The 19990-nt window shown below is 43.9% G+C and overlaps 2 protein-coding genes across 4 annotated transcripts in view; one reads left to right on the top strand and one right to left on the bottom strand.

The window, feature by feature from the left end:
* Window positions 1-18185, top strand: part of Usp44 (ubiquitin specific peptidase 44) — a 25502-nt gene extending 7317 nt beyond the window's left edge. For all 3 annotated transcript variants that reach the window (XM_040755037.1, XM_040755036.1, XM_040755038.1), the window contains exons 2-6: window positions 3295-4795; window positions 8345-8540; window positions 11770-11878; window positions 16866-17071; window positions 17930-18185. In XM_040755037.1, coding sequence (XP_040610971.1) covers window positions 3374-4795; window positions 8345-8540; window positions 11770-11878; window positions 16866-17071; window positions 17930-18129 — 2133 coding nt within the window. In that variant the 5' untranslated portion in view covers window positions 3295-3373 and the 3' untranslated portion in view covers window positions 18130-18185. The remainder of the gene's footprint in view (window positions 1-3294; window positions 4796-8344; window positions 8541-11769; window positions 11879-16865; window positions 17072-17929) is intronic.
* On the bottom strand, window positions 10282-11121 carry LOC121143314 (40S ribosomal protein S2-like). The gene has a single exon (XM_040755040.1). It carries the CDS (start codon window positions 11104-11106, stop codon window positions 10282-10284), a length of 825 nt encoding a protein of 274 aa, XP_040610974.1. The 5' UTR covers window positions 11107-11121.
* Window positions 18186-19990: the final 1805 nt, after the last annotated feature.

Here is a 19990-nt window from a genome sequence, read left to right as displayed (position 1 = left end):
TCAGCACTTAGACTGAGCGAGAAGCTCATCACAAACCACAGAGCGGCCTGAGTGACAGTAAGTTCTAGAGTCAGATGAGACTGAGCAGGTTGGTATGGCCATAGAAGCCCCACAAAACAAACAAGTCCAATTGTCACATCATGAAAAGATCAAGAAACTGATGAGAACTGACCATGGGGGAGAGCAGTTACTTTGTCCAGAAGCACTTGATTTTTGAGAGTACAGGGGAACCAAATGCAGTGACTTCTTATTTTCAACCAGTGGTGTAAATGGTATAGAGGGATGATTTGCACTCAAGGGGCCTGGCATGGTGGCACACACCTTTGATCCAGCACCTAGGAGGTAGAACAAGAGGATCTCTGTGAGTTCCAGGACAGCCAGAGCTACATAATGAGACCCTGTCTTGAAAACAATAGAGAATTGCAATCAGCATTACCAGATTCCTCTGAGAATCTGCTAGACTAAAGCAATATTGCTATATACTCTTAGGGTTTTATTAAGACTTTTGTTTTTAATTTTATTTATTTGTGTGTGTGTGTTCTTGCAAGTATATGTAAAGGTCAAAGGACAGCTTTCTGAAGTTTTCTTCCTCTACTGTAGGTTCCAGAGACCGAGCTCAGGTCTTCTTGCTGGAACTTTTACCAGCTGAGCCATCTCCAGCATTCCTCGTTGGAGAATGTGTGAGATATAGCTCCTCCCTGATGACAAAGAGCCCCTCCAGTGGGTGACAAAGTAAGAATGTGTGTATAGGTAAATGCAAGAGTCACACTGGCTCCTGGAACAGTGGCACAGACAGAGTCCGGTAGGAAGTTAGAGGGAAACGATCACTTTAGACTGGCAAGTGTTTATGGGATGGTGATGAACTCTGGAAGTTAACTGGAAATGGCTCTTTTGGCTGGCATATACATGGCAGAATGAAGCAAAACAAAGAGGACTGTTAGGATTCCAGAGAATTTTTGAATGTAAGACTGGCAAATATATTATCTTCTTTGCTGCATTCATAACTGCTTGATGAAAATAGTCACAATTAGCATTTTAAATTATATTTTTTATGTGTATGAGTGTTTTGCCTTAATGTAATTAAATAGGCCGAATGCATGCGTGGTGCCCTTAGTGGCCAGAAGAGGGTGTCAGGGAACTGGGGTTACAGGTTGTGAGCTGTCATGTAGATGCCAGGAATTGAACTCTGGTCCTCTGGAAGAGCAGCCCGTCTTCCCTGTTGAGCCATCTCTCCTACCTCATGATTAGTACTTTTTTTTTAAAGATTTATTTATTATGAATACAACATCCTGCCTCCATGTATGCCTATGCGCCAGAAGAGGGCACCAGATCTCATTACAGATGGTTGTGAGCCACCATGTGGTTGCTGGGAATTGAACTCAGGACCTCTGGAAGAGCAGTCGGTGCTCTTAACCTCTGAGCCATCTCTCCAGCCCTGATTAGCACTTTTTAAGAAATGAACTTGCACAGAAATTTTTAGGCTGCATTATTCTTACAAGACTTTTATTTTTTTGTTTTTTGTTTTTTGGTTTTGGTTTTGGTTTTTCGAGACAGGGTTTCTCTGTGGCTTTGGAGGCTGTCCTGGAACTCACTTGGTAGTCCAGGCTGGTCTCGAACTCAGAGATCTGCCTGCCTCTGCCTCCCGAGTGCTGGGATTAAAGGTGTGCGCCACTAACTCCGGGCTACAAGACTTTTTTTTAATAACATTTTGTTTCAAGTATATTTGTTGGGTGCAAATCCTGTGCATTGAGTCATGAGAAAAGCAAGTTAAGGCAGTGAGCAAATTAAAAATTCATTGTCTTTAAACACTGGAAAGTAACTAAAATCTCTTATTACATTTGTAAGCACATATGTGGTTTTAAACAGCCATTAAATAGCCACTTACGTTATGTGTGGCACTTTTTAAAAATGTATAGGATGATAGTACGGGTGATTTAAATCCGCACAAAGCGTACTTCACTGAGAGCATCGTAAGTACTTAATGCTAGTATATACACACAGGTAATCTGTTATCAGATCTGGGCGTGATGCCAGCATTTTTGCTCCGCCATAGCTCTTTCAAACGAGTATACCCAAACCGCATATTTGATGCTGTGGAGCCAAGCATTTAGTGCCTCCTCTCAGGGCAGCTGACTCTCAAATGAAAAGAAGGGCTTTGAACCCTGGAGAGGAAAATGAGAAGTGTCAAGAAAATGGTTCCATCCTCCTCTCTTCAGGCTTTTGCATCTCTGTGTGATGGGGCCTTTGGGGCTCCTGACCTAGCTGTGTCCCAGCCGTGGCTCTAAGCCCCACGTGAGTCGTCTGGCCGAGTAAGTTTCGACTCCAAAGAATGCTGGTTTTGTTTGTTTGTTTGTTTGTTTGAGACAGGGTTTCTCTGCACCCTTGGCTGTCCTGAAACTCGTTCTGTAGTCCAGGCTGGCCTCGAACTCACAGAGATCCACCTGCCTCTGCCTCCCACATGGTGGGAGTGAAGGCGTGCGCCACCTATGCCTTTAATTAAATTTAAAGTGAGCATTTGAGATTTGTGAGTTGGGTCTCATATCAGATTCTTCACAAAGAGGTTGGAAGGCATCAGAAATCAACTTTACTTTTGCAGTTTTCCTGGGTCCCTGGAGGTGACACCTGCAGGTACCATTGCCATGCAGTGTCTTCTTGCAATAGATATTAAAGCTTGGTATGCCGTGGCAGTCTTGTGTTCTGTAATAGATACCTCATCCTGAAGTTTGTGTTCAGCTTGGGTTAAGTCAGTGACAGAATGCTGTACGTTCAACTATTTTTAAGGTAGACTTCCTGTTGTGTGCCCTCTGTATGTTATGTGGCACTGGAGGTCAAACCCAAGGGTTTCATGCTAGGGAAGCGTCCGCCCACTGCGCTGTGTCTGTAGCCCTGTGTGGTTACAAGTCTCTGAATCCTACCAGTTTTACTCAACTTTTGTTTAAACCCCTCATACTGCTAGCCCCTGTGTTTTATTTATTAAAAAAAAAAAAAAGAATGTGCTTTTGGAAACTGCTGTCAGTGTGTTGTATAGAAGTATTCTAATCCAGTGAGAAGTGGCCACTAATTTTTCACCACTAGATGGTGACAGAAAATCAAAAACGAAAGTTTTTTTAAGTGGCCCCATTGGAGAACATAAAGGGAAGTGAGAGAGAGAGAGGAGACTGGAAGCTAGGGGAGGGAGAGCAGGCCGGGACACAGTGTCAGGCAGCACCGAAGCAGGCCAGGGGTGTTTACACTGTTGTTCTTGGGAGAACATAAAAAGGACCCTTGTTCAGGTCTTGCCCTCATTCTGCTTAGTTGTCAGGTGCTTCCGGTGTTATGAGGGGAGACCTGGTTGGATGATGCGCTTCTCCGCCGGGCTGAGGAAATAGTAACAATGGATGAGTGTAAACACATCGAGCAGTTGCAGCTAGCTCCCGATCATTCCATCTTCAACCCTCAGAAATGGTACTGTACTGACTGCAACACAACCGAGTCGATCTGGGCTTGCCTCAGCTGCTCCCACGTAGCCTGCGGAAGGTACATCGCGGAGCACGCGCTGAAGCACTTTGAAGAGAGCAGCCATCCCGTTGCGTTGGAGGTGAATGACATGTATGTTTTTTGTTACCTTTGTAATGATTATGTTCTCAATGACACTGCAGCCGGAGACCTGAAGTCACTACGAAGTACATTAAGTGCGATCAGAAGTAAAAGTTACCGTTGTGCGGTTCAGAGTGTCCGGGTTTCACAGTCCGTAGATAGACGAGACGACTCTTCCTCCTTCCCCGACGGCGCGCAGTCCCTGCCTGGAAATGAAGATCAAACGGGCGCTGCCATTTGGCACAGAAGGACGCTCATGGGCAAGATCTTTCGAACTTGGTTTGAACAGTCAGCCATTAGGAGAAAGAGGCAAGAACAAATTCAGGAGAAAACGGTAGCAAAAAGAGAAGGGAAGAAAAGACAGCAGGAGTCAGAGCCGCCGGTGAAAGCCGAGTTGGAAAGCACGCCCCCACGAAAGAGTCTACGCCTGCAGGGCCTCACCGAGGCTGCCACCATAGAGATGGTTCCGGTGCAGGCGCCACCACCAACTCAGCCATTACCAGCCAAAGGTAAGGCGCTGTCACCTACCTCGGAAGACGGAAAACTGAAAAAAGTAAGTGACTCCTTAATCAAACGAAGGCCAGTAGTCACCCCTGGTGTAACAGGACTGAGAAATTTAGGGAACACTTGCTATATGAATTCTGTTCTTCAAGTGTTGAGTCATTTACTTATTTTCCGACAGTGTTTTTTAAAGCTTGACCTGAACCAGTGGCTGGCCGTGGCTGCTAGCGATAAGTCCCGACCCTGTAAACACTCAGCTGTCACTGATGCGGCAGCTCATCAGATGAACGAAGGCCAAGAGAAAGAAAAAGAGAAAGGCTTTGTGTGCTCCAGACATTCAAGTTTATCCTCAGGCCTCAGCGGCGGGTCCTCAAAGAGCCGAAACATGGAGCTTATCCAGCCCAGGGAGCCGAGTTCACCATACAGTTCTCTCTGCCACGAATTACACACTTTGTTCCAAGTCATGTGGTCCGGAGAGTGGGCCTTAGTATCACCGTTTGCTATGCTTCACTCAGTGTGGAAACTCATCCCTGCTTTCCGTGGCTATGCCCAGCAGGACGCCCAGGAGTTTCTTTGTGAGCTTCTGGATAAAATACAGCGCGAACTCGAGACAACGGGAACCAGGTTCCCAGCTCTCATCCCCACTTCCCAGAGGAAACTGATCGAGCAAGTTCTGAATGTTGTAAATAACATTTTTCACGGACAACTTCTTAGTCAGGTATGATTTCTTACCATATTCTATCATCATAAGAAATTCTTAAAGTGCAGCCTACAATGGGATATTTTGTATGTACCGAGAGTGGTAAAAGTTTTTTCAGGGGGCTGGAGAGATGGCTGAGTTTAAGAGCGCTGACTGCTCTTCCAGAGGTTCTGAGTTCAATTCCCAGCAACCACATGGTGGCTCACAGTCATCTGGTGCCCTCTTCTGGTGAGGAGGCATACATGCAGACAGAACACTGTTACACAATAAATAAGTCTTTAAAAAGTTTTTTCAGGTCAAAATCGATTGCTTTTATGAATGTGTGAAGAAGTCATTCATTCATATACAGTTTTCTGTGAATCACTGAAGTAGATGTGTTTGTCTTTTGAGCCAGTTGGTGGTGGTGCACACCTTTAATCCCAGCACTCAGGAGGCAGAGGGAGGTGGAACTCTGTGAGTTCAAGGCCTGCCTGGTCTACAAAGCAAGTTTCAGGACAGACAGCTAGGACTAACATAGAGAAACCTGTCTGGAAAAAACAAAAAACAGAAAAAAAGGAAAAGTCTTTTTCAGGGGAGAGGAGGAGGAATGCACCTTCTAGGTTTCAATGTGAGCAGTTAGGAGAGTGTGTTAGCCTTGGAGGACACAGGTGACATACTGAGAATGGATGCCGGATGTGAACAGTTCGGAGAATCCCAAAGCTACCTAAGCTCTGGCAACTCCTGTTAATAATCCTTTCTCCATTACTTCTGTCAGTTTTCCTTGTTGTGAAAAGATGAGCTACAAAACCAGAGACCATCTGTCTGCTCGGTGGTTCTCTGACCAGACTGGTGAAGTGTCCCTAGACGTGAGCCCTGTCTTTCCCATAACACACAGCTTCCTTTTCGCCTGTTTCAGCAGAGGTGGACGGGGCTAGAGATGGTTCAGTGGTTACTGCTCTTGCAGAGGGCCGGGGACTCACAAGGGCCTGGAACTCCAGCCTCAGAACACGGCTGACACCGCTGGCCTCTCCAGGCACCTGCCCTCACACGCACATACTCTACCCCCCCACACACAGACTTAACAAATCAATCCCCTTTTTTCATCTAGAAGATTCATGTATTTTAAGTATATGGCTGTTTTGTCTGCGTGTACACACACCAAAAAAAGGCATCAGATTCCATGGGAATACAGTTAGAGATGGTTGTGAGCCACCATGTGGGTGCTGGGAATTGAACTCAGGACCTCTGGAAAAGCAGTCAATGCTCTTAACATTGAGCCCTCTGCCTCTTCAGCCCCTTAAAAAGTAAATCTTAAGAACATTTTTTGATTGTTCTTTTCCAAACATTTTTGTATCTGCTTACTTAAACACAATATTTAGCCACCCCTGTTGTAGATTTGGGACTATTTCCAATTTTTCACTTTGTCATGATAAATTAGTATTTTTCCTGTTTTCCATGTGACATGGTCCTAGAATTGCTTTATCCAAAGGGAGTGGCTTTGGGGGTTGGGCGGGTGACTCAGTGGTTAAGAGCTGGTAATGCTTTTGCAGAGGACGGGAGTTCAGTTCCCAGCACCCACGTCAGGCGACTCACAGCTGCCTGGAGAACCCAATGCCTCACTCACGAGCACACCCACAACACAAGTACACAGAATTTTAAAGAGAGGGAGTAGTAAGTGATGCTGTCTTCACTTACAGTAAGTTATTTTCTCATTTAGATTTCCAATATGTGAGAATAGCTAAGTCTTTCTTTTAAAATAAGGGAATCTTGCAATTAATAAAATTTGTTTTGTAACCATTTTGCTTCTCTCTTGGGCCTTATACCCTAGCGCTGAGCCACTGAATCTTCTCTCTTTCCTTTAAACATGCAGTAGACTTCAGGGAACTTCAAGAACGTCTCAAAACCTGGCTCTCATGCTGAGTTCCTAGACTTACCTCTAGTAGGGTTCTTTTTGTTGACTTGGTACATCAAAATTCTGTTAGAGTTGCCTTGTGTTGTCTGTACACAGCAAGCCGTAAGATGGCATTGGATCTCTTCGTAGATGGCTGCGAGGCACTGTGTGGTGAACTGGACATCTGGATGAGCAGCCAGTGCTCTTAGCACTGAGCCAGCTCTTCAGCCCCTTCTGTTGTTGTCTGCGCCAGGAAATGTAGGTGACATGAGTTACTCTGCTGTCTTTCATGCCGCATGCATTCAGCTCATAACGTCTTTACCTACTCATGTGCTGTTAAGTATCCCAGTCACCAAATTGACTCTAGTTGTTAAACTCCTGTCTTGGGCGTGGCGTGGGGTGGAGGTGGGGAGAGTTCTGGGCCTGGAACTCAGATCTTCATGACATTCAACTATTTTCCCAGCTGTTTCTTGGTTTCTATATTTTGATTGGGTTTTGTTTTCTAGGTTTCATAAAGAGTTCCAGGCTAGCCTGGGCTAGAGAGTGAATCATTGTCCCTCTCAAACAAACAAACAAGTCAATGAAAGATGAGGAAGGAAAAGGTGATAAACCTCATCTAATGACATATATACATTAAATGCATGTAACTATATATATATATATATTATATATATGTACATGCATATACACATATAAATGTATAATGCTTATAAAAATGGGTCTTTTACATTTTTCCCCTAAATCCTAGATTTGACTAATGTCGGAGATTTGTTTTTCAAGACAGAGTTTCACTGTATGTAGTCTTGGCTGTTCTGGAACTTATTCTGTAGACCGGCCTTGAACTCAGAATTGCCTGCCTCTGCCTTCTGAGTCCTAGGATCAAAAGGCATGCACCACCACCACCAGGCTGTCTTTTTGAAACAGGTTCTCACCATGCAGCATCAACTGGCTCGGAATTCACACGTAGACCTGGGTGACCTCACACTTTGGAGAGCCACTGTTGGGATTAAGGCTATGCACCCCACATCTTGCCACGATTATTGATGGGCCAATACTTGAAGCCCATCATTTGTAATGATTTTTTTAAAGATTTATTTATTTATTATGTATACAGTATTATGTATGCCTACTTTCATATCTGCATGCCAGAAGAGGGCGCCATATCTCATTACAGATGGTTGTGAGCCACTATGTGGTTGCTGGGAATTGAACTCAGGTCCTCTGGAGCAGTCAGTGCTCTTAACCTCTGAGCCATCTCTCTAGCCCCATTTGTAATGACTTTAAGGAGAGTCTAAAATGATAACTCTCTCTCTCTCTCTCTCTCTCTCTCTCTCTCCCTCTCTCTCTCTCTCTCTCTCTCTCTCTCTCTCTCTCTCTCTCTCTCTCTCTCTCTCTCTCTCTCTTTGTGTGGTGTTTGGACGGCAGAGGATAACTTAGAACCACAGTCTCTCCTTCCACCCTTTGGGTCCTGAGAATCTAACTCAGCTCACCAAGCTTGGCAGCAGGTGCCTTGTTTCTCCAGCCCTAATACATATCCTCTTGAAGGAAAACAATTGTAACGAACTGTCGTGACAGAGTCGTGACAGATTGTAAATGTTGTCATTCATTGTCCTCATGCTTCACTGGCAATGACCTCTAGTGAAAGCTAACATTTTTGGCAGAAAGACTATAAACCAGAGCAATGTTTTTCTTTGCAGGTTACGTGTCTTGCGTGTGACAACAAATCAAACACAATAGAACCATTCTGGGACTTGTCATTGGAATTTCCAGAGAGATACCAATGCAGTGGAAAAGATGCTGCCTCCCAGCCATGTCTAGTTACTGATATGTTGGGCAAATTTACAGAAACAGAAGCGTTAGAAGGGAAAATCTACGTGTGTGACCATTGTAACTGTGAGTATAGACAGTCTCTGTGCTGTTTTTAGGATTGGCGATGGAGAATGAGGAAGCTGGAAGTCCTTAAACAGTAGCTATAGAAAGGAATTTTCCAGTCCCATAAAGGAAGTCAGTCATCTCTACTTTACAATAGTCTTTATTTTTTATTATTTATTTTTTATTTTTTTTTGGTTTTACGAGACAGGGTTTCTCTGTATTGTTTTGGAGGCTGTCGGTCCAGCCCGGCCTCGAACTCACAGAGATCCGCCTGCCTCTGCCTCCCGAGTGCTGGGATTAAAGGCGTGTGCCACCACCGCCCGGCACAATAGTCTTTACTGATGGCATTAAAATTCTTCTTGCAGGGCTGGGGAGATGGCTTAAAAGTTAACACCACTGGCTTTCTTACAGAGAGCCAGGGTTCAATTCCCAGCACCCATACAGCAGCTCAAACCTGTCTAACTCCTATCTCAAGGGATCTGATGCCCTTTTCCTCCTCTGGCACACATGTGGTGATGGGCATATAGGCATTTTTACCCTGTATGCCCATACACATAAAATAAAATATCAATTATTTTCATTATTTATTTATTTTGGGTTTTTGAGACAGGGTTTCTCTGTGTAGCCCTGGCTGTCCTGGAACTCACTCTGTAGACCAGGCTGGATTCGGAACTCAGAGATCTGCCTGCTTCTGCCTCCCTAGTGATAGGATTAAAGGTGTGCACCACCAGTGCCTGGCTCAGCAATAAATTTTTAAAAAATTATTTCCATGTGTCAGAAAAATGACACTAGAGCTGGAGATCCTTCATGCTGGGGATCTGGATGCTAGGCAGGTACCTTAACACTGCAGCTCAGCCCAGGCTGATGTCACTTCCGGGAAAGAAACTTCCCGTGCTGAAGAGACGCCACATTATTTTCTAAAGCCATCTACAGTCAGTTTGTTCTGAGTGCTGCTTTACTGTGAACTCTGATTAACATAGATAATTATAAGTTATAATTATACAGTTGTAAGATCTGACAGAGAAATGGGCCTTTCTAAGATTTGGTCTGGTGAACTTAAAAGTAAAATGTCCCAAATATTCTCATCACCAAAGGTAGGGATAGCCAGTATTGTAAATATAGAATATGGTCTTGTACTAATTTGCATATGTACCGAGGCTAACAGATGCAGGCCTGGGAGAGCTGCTATAATCGATGAAGGCGAATGTTTACAAGCATGTTGACAAGCCAGTTCGGTCATCCGGCAGCCATACACATAAAGTCCCAAAGTAGGGCTGGGACATTTAGCAGCAGCTGATGTGAGAGGCACCTTTGCCCTTGCCACGGTCAGAGCTGTCATGAGCCCAAGGACAGCCGCTGACCAGCAAGCAGAAGCTCTGGGAGGATGTCTAGCAGAGAGTCCAGGGCACAGTCCCTGCGTAGACACAGAGAAGCAGAAGAGACAAGAGCCCTGAGTTCCCTTTGTTAGAGCGTGGCACTGAGTGAGGGAAGCCTTGGATCCACCACGAGAAGAGGGGACACTAAGAGGATAAAAGCGTGCTCTGGGCAGTACACACCCATCTGCCCGGGACTCAGCAGCTAAGGCTAAATGAACTCTCAGTTTTTTTAAGAGTCTCCAAAATATATATTAATGTATGCATAGGGGAAAATTTTAACTCTCCTCTTCACTGGCATAGGCAAACCTACTTTTTTTTTGGACTTTTTTTTTTAAGATTTATTTTTAACAGACTTAATTCACTTTATTTTTCTTGTATGAAAACCCTTATGTGGTAGCCACAGCTGGAGCCTGGGTCCTCTGAACAGAGACTCTGGTGTGGGCTTTCACAAGATGGTCCGTGAATTCCTGATAAGGAGACTTGGTGAACACAGTCTCTTTCCAGAGGTCGGGGGTCAGGTAGCTGTAGGTCTTGGAGATGGCATCAAAGGTGGCCTTGGCAAAGTTGCCCAGGGTGGCAGTGCAGCCCCTGGCTGACGTGTAGCAGTCATCAATACCGGCCATCATCAGTAGCTTCTTGGGTACAGGAGCCGAGACGATGCCAGTGCCTCTGGGGGCAGGGATGAGACACACCAACACAGAGCCACAGCGGCGCGTCACTTTGCATGGGACAGTGTGGGGCTTGCCAATCTTGTTCCCCCAGTAGCCTCTCCGCACAGGGACAATGGAAAGCTTGGCCAAGATGATGGCCCCCCAGGTGGCTGTGGCTACCTCCTTGGAGCACTTCACACCAAGACCAACATGACCGTTGTAGTCCCCAATAGCGACAAAAGCCTTGAACCTGGTCCGCTGGCCAGCCCGAGTCTGCTTCTGTACTGGCATGATTTTTAGAACTTCATCCTTTAGAGATGCGCCCAGAAAAAAATCAATAATCTCGGATTCCTTAATGGGCAGGGAGAACAGGTAGATCTCCTCCAGGGACTTGATCTTCATGTCCTTAACCAGGCGGCCCAGCTTGGTGACCGGGATCCACTCCTTGTCTTCGGCTTTACCTCCACGAGCCCCGCGGCCTCTGAGGCCGCTGCAGCAGCCGCCTAATCCCGGGCCCCCGGGTCCTCCGGGCCCTCCCGCTGCACCGGCGTCATCCTCCATTTGATGTTTTCCCGAAGTAGAAGAAGGAAGATTTATTTATTATGAATACAGCATCTTGCCTCATGTATGCCTGCACGCCAGAAGAGGACACCAGATCTCATTGTGGATGGCTGTGAGCCACCATGTGGTTGCTGGGAATTGAACTCAGGACCTCTGGAAGAGCAGTCAGTGCTCTTAACCTCTGAGCCATCTCTCCAGCCCGGCAAATCTACTTTTAAACATACAGCGGTGTACTGTTTTATTTTCAGGTGAATGAGTGTTTTTGCCTGTATGTAGAGAAGTACACCATGTGTGGAGCCCACCAAGGCCAGAAGAGGGCGGGCATTCCCTGTTACTGTGGTTGCAGGCAGCTGTGAGCCTCCCTGTGGTCCTGGAACTCAGTCTGGATGCTGTGCAAAAACAAGCACCTGCTCTTAACTGCTGAGCCATCTGTCCAGCCCTTACAGAGTTAGTAGAAGTCCTGGGCTTCCCTGACTTGACTACTCACCAGTTTCTCGTGTTAAGTCCTGCACTCCGTGGGGTCAAAGCCTATGCTCACCTCTAGCACAGTGTGATGCTGACAGTAGATCAGTTATCAAAGAGTTTACTCATGTTTCCCTTGTAGTTTGCAAACTGAGGTTCTTTTTTTCTTTCTTTTTTTTTTTGTTGTTGTTGCTGTTTTAGCAAAGCGTAGAAAGTTTTCGTCAAAACCAGTTGTACTCACAGAAGCCCAGAAACAGCTGATGATATGCCACCTACCTCAGGTTCTCAGACTACACCTCAAACGATTCAGGTCAGTAATGTTAGTCCCAGTGTCTACCAGTTATGAGTAACCTGGTCATTCATTCCTTCTGTTTAGGGTGCTTCAGAACTTAACGTATACATATGGCGGATTAAACTTGAACACTTCATACCTGGCTAGTGGATGACATCCTTCAAAAACAATGTAGTTACCATCTTCAACTTGGAACAGTAGACATCATCCATATTTAATAACTGAGTTGTTTTTTGAGGCAGGGTTTCTCTGTGTAGCCCCGACTGTCCTGAACTAACTCTGTAGATCAGGCTGACCTCGAACTCGTAGAGATCCGCCTGCCTCTGCCGCCTGAGTGCTGGGATTAAAGGCGTGCGCTACTATTGTCCGGCTTTGTTACTGTTTTTCTGAGCCAGGGCCAGGACAGCCTGGAACTTACTATATAATGTACCCTAGGCTGGCTCAAATTGAGTATCCTTCTGCCTCAGCTCCTGGACACCCAGATGACAAGAGTATATCACATATCCTAGCAATGACTGTGACTTGTGCTATATATATTTTAATATATTTATTGTTTAATATTCAGGTATACCTTTTAAGATGTAATTTGTAATGGATGCATTTTACTCAGTTGCCTAGACTATACTGATCAACGATAGAGTAGTTTGGGGGCTACTGAGAAGGGTCAAAACACCTGCCACCAACTTTGACGACCGCATTCAGTCCATGGTGGAGAGAACCGAGTACCCTAAGTTGTCCTCTGGTCTTCACTCACACACTGTAGCATGAACATCTCCCAAAATGAACACCAAAATAAAATGTAGCAAGTGTGGTGGCCCACACCTTTAATCCCAGCACTTGGGAGGCAGAGGCAGAAGGATCTCTGCGAGTTCAAGGGCAGCCTGGCCTACAGAGTGGTTTCCAGGACAGACAGCCAGGGGTATACAGTGAGACCCTGCCTCAAAAATAAACAAAATCTCAAGAGTTTTTTTGTTCAAAGTTCAAAGCCTTTTAAAACATGTATCTATTTATTTGTGTAAATACATGTGCATTCACACCTAAGATGCCACAGAACACATGGAGAGGTCCGAGGACAGCTTCTGAGAGTGGCTCTCTCCTACTGTGTAGGTCATGGGGATTGAACAGTTTGTCAGGATTGGTGGTGACCACTCTTACCCTCACTTAGGCTATCTTGCTTTGCTAGCTCCTAAAGCAGTTTACCTAACTTTTTTTTTTTTTTCTCAAAACAGGGTTGTCTGTATAGCCCTTGCTGTCCTGAACTCACTCGGTAGACCAGGCTGGCCTTGAACTCAGAACTCAGAGATACACCTGCCTCTGCTCTCTCCAGTGTTGAGATTAAAGAAAGGTGTACACTACCATGCCTGACAAGAATAATATCTTAGCCAGGCAATGGTGGTGCACACCTTTTAGTCCCAGCACCCTGGAGGCAGAAGCAGGAGGATTTGAATTCGAGGTCAGCCTGGTCTACAGCCAGGACTACAATGAGAGACCCTGTCTTGAAGCCCTCTCCCCCTCAAACTTTTTTTCTTAAATTCAAGTACAGTATTACGGAAGTAAAATTACCCACTGTTGACTTTTGTCCAGCTATTTGTTGTAGCAGTTAGGACGCTGTGAGAGACAGTAGGTTCCTTTCTCAGGATTATAGGTATGCACACACACTTGAGAAAAGGCGGAAACAAGTGTGTAACTTCCCCAGAGCCTGGGGCACGTGGGGACCTCAGCCTGTCAAGCCTTAGACGATATGGCCATGCCTTTAGGAGTCCTGTCTCAAGCACAGGCCCTAACAGTCCAGCCCAGGACACACACACACCCCGCTCCATACCCCGTGCTTACACGGCCACTTCTTCACCGCCGGCAACAGCTGCTGCTCTGAGCCGCTCAACCATGGCCCCCACTTTCAATCCTACATATCTCAAAGCCCAGGAGCTTCTTACAGCGTGCCCAAAAGATAAGGTATATAAGTGGAGGTTTATTCGGGAGGATCACTTGCACCAAAGAGCAACAGGAACAAAGGAAGGTATGGAGGTAAGAACAGGGCATACCATAAAGGTCTTAGAGAATGATGTGAAGCCTGCAATTGTGCATAAAATTACTAGCAATGAAAGCAAGGTGATTTAATACTATAAGCAGTGGAGATTGAGAATATATCAGGGACTGGTGAGATGACTCAGCTGTTAAGAGCACTGCCTGCTCTTGGACACAGGTCCAATTCCCAGCACCCACATGACTGTTCAAACTGTAACTCCAGTTCCAGGAGATCTGACACCCTCACACAGGCTTACATGCAAGCGAAACACCACACCCATAAAACAAAAATATATAAAAAAGAATATTTTTTTAAGGCCAGCTCTCAATGTGTAGCCGTGGCTGGCATGGGCTAGCATTTGCTGTGTAGACCAGGCTAGCCTCAAACTTTACCCTTGCCTCAGCTCTGCTGTTACAGGGATGTGCCACCATACTTGCTGTATTAGAAAACAGTGGGACCCAGAAAATGTATTAGTCGGGAAAGTCATACACTTTTATAAAAGACACTGTAAAAATGCCACTAACACCAACCCTAAACCCTAACCCTTGTATTAAAAGGCAATGGAAATACGCCAAATAGCAAGGTAACTTAAATTACTTTGTATTAAAACTTTTTTAAACAGTTTGTTTTTTGGAGGGAGTGGGGCATATGCTGTAGTACGTGCATGAGGAGGTCCAAGGGCTTGCGTAACGTTGTTCTCTCACTAGGGGACTGAATTGAAGACATCATATTTGGTAGTAGGCACTTATAACTACACTGAGCCATCTTGTTAACTCTTAAAATCATTCTCTACACAGGCAGTACAAATACAAAGCTAATTATGATGCACTGGAATGAATTACCAAGTAGCCACATACATAGAGAAAAACACATCACTAACAAGAAAAAAGGTATCCAACCAAAAATATATCAGTAAAAAGAATTTAGTTATCAGTTGGGTTCCTATAGCTCAAGGTAAGGAATCTTAACCTAATCCCTTACTTTGCTAGTTGAGCAAACAAAAACATTTGAGTTTATCCATTACCACAGAAGGCATCTTAAGATATGGACGAGGATGGAAAAGGCATTTGTGAAGGGGCATCTGTCTGTCTTAGTTAGGGTTCATATTGCTGTGATGAAACGCCATGGCCAAAGGCAGCGTAGGGAGGAGGGGGCTTACATTTCCACGTTGCTGTTCATCATAGAAAGAAATCAGGACAGGACCTGAAGCAGGGCAGGAAACTTTGAGGCAGCAGTTGATTGCAGGGCAGGAACCTGGAGGCAGAAACTGATGCAGAGGCCATGGAGGATGCTGCTTACTGGCTTGCTCTCATGTCTTGCTCAGCCTGCTTTTTTTTGTTTGTTTTTTTCGAGACAGGGTTTTTCTGTATCGTTTTGGAGGCTGTCCTGGAACTTGCTTTGTAGACCAGGCTGGCCTCGAACTCACAGAGATCCACCTGCCTCTGCCTCCCAAGTGCTGGGATTAAAGGTGTGCACCACCAACGCTCGGCTCAGCCTGCTTTCTTGCAGAACCCATGACCACCTGCATAGGGATGGCCTTACCCACAACAGGCTGGGCCCGACCACATTAATCACTAATTAAGATGCTCTACAGGCTTGCCTGTAGCCTGATCTTATGGAGGCAGTTTCTCAGTTGAGGGTCCCTACACTCAGATGACTATAGCTTGTCATTGAAATAAACTATCCAGCACATATACCTTTCCCAGACACACCCACTCCAGGAATTTTTGTGTCTTAAACTCTGTGGACACTCCCAGGCCTTTAGGGGAATTTTGCAGAAGCTTCTTTATATAGACATTAATTATAGTAGAGGGCCAGCATCCAGTAGTAATCAACAACTTGGAGCTGTCCTCCCTTTTCTTAGACTGAAAGTCTAAACATCCTCAGCAGTCTCTATGGTTACCGAAGAGTATAAAAAGACTCATTACCACTTCCGAGATCCCAAGGTAGGTCTGTATGAGAAAACTGGAGACCGCTGTGTGTTATACAGCGCCACACACAGTGGACCATGACTTTCTGGTGCAGCAGACAGCATGATTTGCATGCTCACCTTCCCTTGGCACCATTTTACACTGCACTAAGTATTTACATTTTTGCCTTCGAAAACTAGACTGTATTACTCTCACCTTTCTTCCTGCTATTGTGTGAACTTATGTTTCTTTCAATGCTGCATTTTATTTCTTGGCTGTCCTGGAACCTGCTCTATAGACCAGGCTGCCTTTGTCTCCTGAATGCTAGGATTAAAGGTGGGTGCCACCATTGCCTGGCATCAGATTAGTCTTTTGAAAGAACTAATCTATATTGTGATTTTCCCTTCTGTACCAACCAATAGTATGTCAATGATAAAATGCTGCTTGCTGTGATTGGATCCAGTAATAGGACACACTGATAAAGTGACATTTTATAGAGTCTTATTTGGCACTTGACACCCCCTGACTTACTGTAGAGTTCTTAGGAAAGAAAAGATATCTGTTTTTCTTTCCTTCTACCTACTCATCAAAGAAAGATTAGATTGACTAACTATATCTCCCACTTGAGATGCTCCTTTCATACCAGTCATAATACTCAAGGCTGTAATTGTCTAAATCTTATTTCTACATTAAGGACAATTATTTTAAGCCTGTAATCCCACTTAGGAGGATTTGGGAATCAGGGTTATCCTTGAGACCCTGCCTGGGACATGAAAACAAAACTAATGGCTGGGCTGGGAATATAGCAACGACAAAATGCTTGCCTAACAAGTCTAAGGTCCTGACGGGATCCCAGCACTCATGTATGCATTCTTAAACTGATGAGGCAACCTTGACTGGACCTGTCTGCAAAGTGATCCTAAATCCTCTACGGCCAACTCCGTATTAAAGGGTGTGTGTTCTAATCAGTGCTTTGTATTTCATGCTCTCCGGGATTTACTCTTAAAGCTGTCTAGACCTAATATATGGCAAACTTTCTCCCTTAATTTTTTCTGTTGCTTGTTCCCAGATGGTCAGGACGTAATAACCGAGAGAAGATTGGTGTTCATGTTGTCTTTGAGGAAACCTTGAACATGGAGCCCTATTGCTGCAGGGAGACCCTGAAAGCTCTCAGACCAGAATGCTTTATCTACAATCTTTCTGCTGTAGTAATCCACCATGGGAAAGGATTTGGCTCAGGCCACTACACTGCCTACTGCTACAATTCTGAAGGAGGTACAGCCAAGAAAAACCATTATTTCTAGGGTTAGAACTGGGAACTTGTATTTAGGTTGCTAGCAGTTTCTACGTTGACCACTGAGTCACCTGACCATTTACCTTCTTTCTCGACTTCTTTCTGTATTTGTAATGGACACCAAGCTGGCCTTGCACTCAAGAGATGTACCTGTGTCTGCTTCCCCTGAGTAATGGGATTAAAGACACATGTCATACACAAGGCATCATCTTTTTTTTTTGGTTTTGAGACAAGGTTTCTTATCTGTAGACCAGCCTGGCCTCACACTCAAGAGATACCCCAGCCTACCTCCCAAGTGCTGGATTAAAGGTGTGCGTCACCAGGCCCAGCACCGGTCAGTTTTTCTTAAACTGTTCGGTGGTTCGGTAAAGAACAAGGTATCTAATGACCTGGGAGATCACAGATACTTGCTCAGTGTTAGCATACAAAATCCTTTCCACTGTGTTCTCCGTGTCCCTTCCAGAGCAGCTGGGTCCTGGCAGAGTGGCTGAACCACTGAAAAGTAAACGTGTGCACACACACCCTAGCAATGCAGACAACAAAAAGCCTATCTGTTCTACAAATCAAGTATATACTAGTTATACTAGGAGTATAACTGTAGCTTTGTAGTAAGTAACTGAAGGAATGTAAGATGTCAGATACAGATTCTGTAACTTCAAACTAATAAAACAGGTTATTCCATAAAAGAATTCTAGAATAACTCTTTCCCATTGCAAAGAAAATGAACCAGCCTTTATCTTTCCCTCGGAAACTCTCCATTTCCAATTAAAGAGACTTATTTTGTAGTAGAAACTTGTGAAATTCCTTTACAAACATCCAATTTCTTTGCTTCACTCTAGGGTTCTGGGTACACTGCAATGATTCCAAGCTAAGCATGTGCACTATGGATGAAGTACGCAAGGCCCAAGCTTATATCTTATTTTACACTCAGCGAGTTACTGAGAATGGACATTCTAAACTCCTGCCTCCCGAGCTCTTGTCCAATAGCCAACATCCCAGTGAAGAAATGGATGCCTCTTCTAATGAAGTCCTTAGCTGATCCACAGTGGGCTCTTGTTATTTGTATATATACTTTTTAAATGGGCTGACTTACAATGTGAGCTTCATTGTTTTTATTTTTTAATTATGATCAGTGCATGCTACGTTTAGACATTTTGTATTTAACTACAAAGGTTTTGTTTTTTTTTTTTTTTACAAACTATAAATATATATCAACTGTAGGCCAGCTAAACATTTTTTCAATTATTTGAGTTTTATACTTTTAGTGTTTACCTCAGGCTATTATTACCTCTTATATTTTGATGTCTTAATTGCCTCAAATCATGAACTTGTGCAATCTACTAAAGGAATTCAGGTGGCATTTTTATATATATTATTATTTAATCTTTTGTAGCTGTTTTCTACATGGATTCTAAATAGAGGGGAAGGATATGTTTTTCATAAATAGTCTTACTACAATAAGAAAGCCATTGGTATACTGACTCCAGTTCTGCCCCCTTGAAGGTAAACAAAGATTGGTATTGATGGTTATATTCCCGAGGCTACATGCCAAAGCACAAAGCTCAGATAGATTTAATGCAGTTACTGGTCTTTCACTACACAATTTATTGCTTCCATAATTGTTCTTTATTGAGCACAAACTCATAATGAAAAAGCTGATTTACAAACAGTGTATTTAAATGAACTTTGGAACTATGGGCAATGAGAAAAACAGTTCTAATAAAGCAGTCATAAAAATTTGAATTTATCTAACCAATATATTATGATATTATACCAATATAATTTCTCTTGAGAATGAGTTCATTTTATGTTAAATTACACTAGATCTCTTAAATGCTTGAGGTTCTTAGTTTCAAAGGAATAAAAAGTCTTAAAGAGGGGTAAGAAGAGAACTGTTCAAGACCAGCAACTAGGTTCTTTTTTTCCCCCTAAGTAACCTAAGCCTTAATCTTTTATTCTTGCTAGGATTATGTGACTACTGGGATCCTCTTAGGGTCAGCACTACCTCTTTAAAAACACTATCTAAACTGAATTTTATTGAAAGCATGACACTTTTGCTGTGTTCTAAAGAAAGCCCTAGTGCTGCTAGCTTTACTTATTCAGAAGAGGTGGGAGATCCCCGTGCTAAAGCTACAGATCGGTATGTAAGATCTCAAGCTCCCTGTTAGCCACTGAGTGCCTCTGTCCCTTTTCTGCTAAAGTTGATTTACAGCTTACCAGAAAGAGGTATCTTTAGCAGATTCCAGAGAGCAGTGTCACCTGACAATAAACTGCAACAAAAATGTATGAACAGACAAATCATTTGTTCCAAAAATACAGCTCTGTTCATTTGCCAACACCTATGCAAACTGTCATCTAAACTGTTAAATATACCTCATTAAAGATGTATATGGTAAAGGTACCAAGTCTAGCCTTTAATTTTGAGGAACTTTTTTCTTTTCTTCTTTCTTTCTTTTGTGGTTTGTTTTTGAGATAGGGTTTCTCTGTGTAGTCCTGGCTGTCCTGGAACTAGCTTCTGTAGACCAGGTTGGCCTGAACTTCCCGCCTCTGCCTGGAATGCTGGGATTAAAGGAGGACTGTTTCTTCTATCAACACATTGTAGCACATAATTTTTAGGGGTACAAACCATGAAGCTATGCTGTCTGTCACCGTCACCTACAAAGTGACCAGAACAAAAGTGACCTAGGCTTTAGTATGTGTTATGGGTGGCACATGGCAGTGCTGTAGTACTTTCCTACTACATTTTGTTGTGAATCTAAAACTGCTTCAAAAAAAAGAAAAAGGAAAAAAGCATCTTGGAAAAAAAAAACCCAAATGATAAACAGAATCTTAGGTTTCTTATTAAATACCTCATCAGATCTCAACATGGACATCTACATTCTAAGTTGTTCTAACGAAAA

This window comes from Mesocricetus auratus, unplaced genomic scaffold (assembly GCF_017639785.1).
Source record: "Mesocricetus auratus isolate SY011 unplaced genomic scaffold, BCM_Maur_2.0 Super-Scaffold_100011, whole genome shotgun sequence".
In the NCBI taxonomy this organism is placed as follows: domain Eukaryota; kingdom Metazoa; phylum Chordata; class Mammalia; order Rodentia; family Cricetidae; genus Mesocricetus; species Mesocricetus auratus.
Note: the sequence above shows the minus strand (reverse complement) of the source record. Positions and strands in the feature narration are given on the sequence as shown.

Excerpts from the sequence above, each read along its gene's own strand:
- LOC121143314 (XM_040755040.1), bottom strand. The coding sequence starts at position 11,106 with ATGGAGGATGACGCCGGTGCAGCGGGAGGGCCCGGAGGACCCGGGGGC.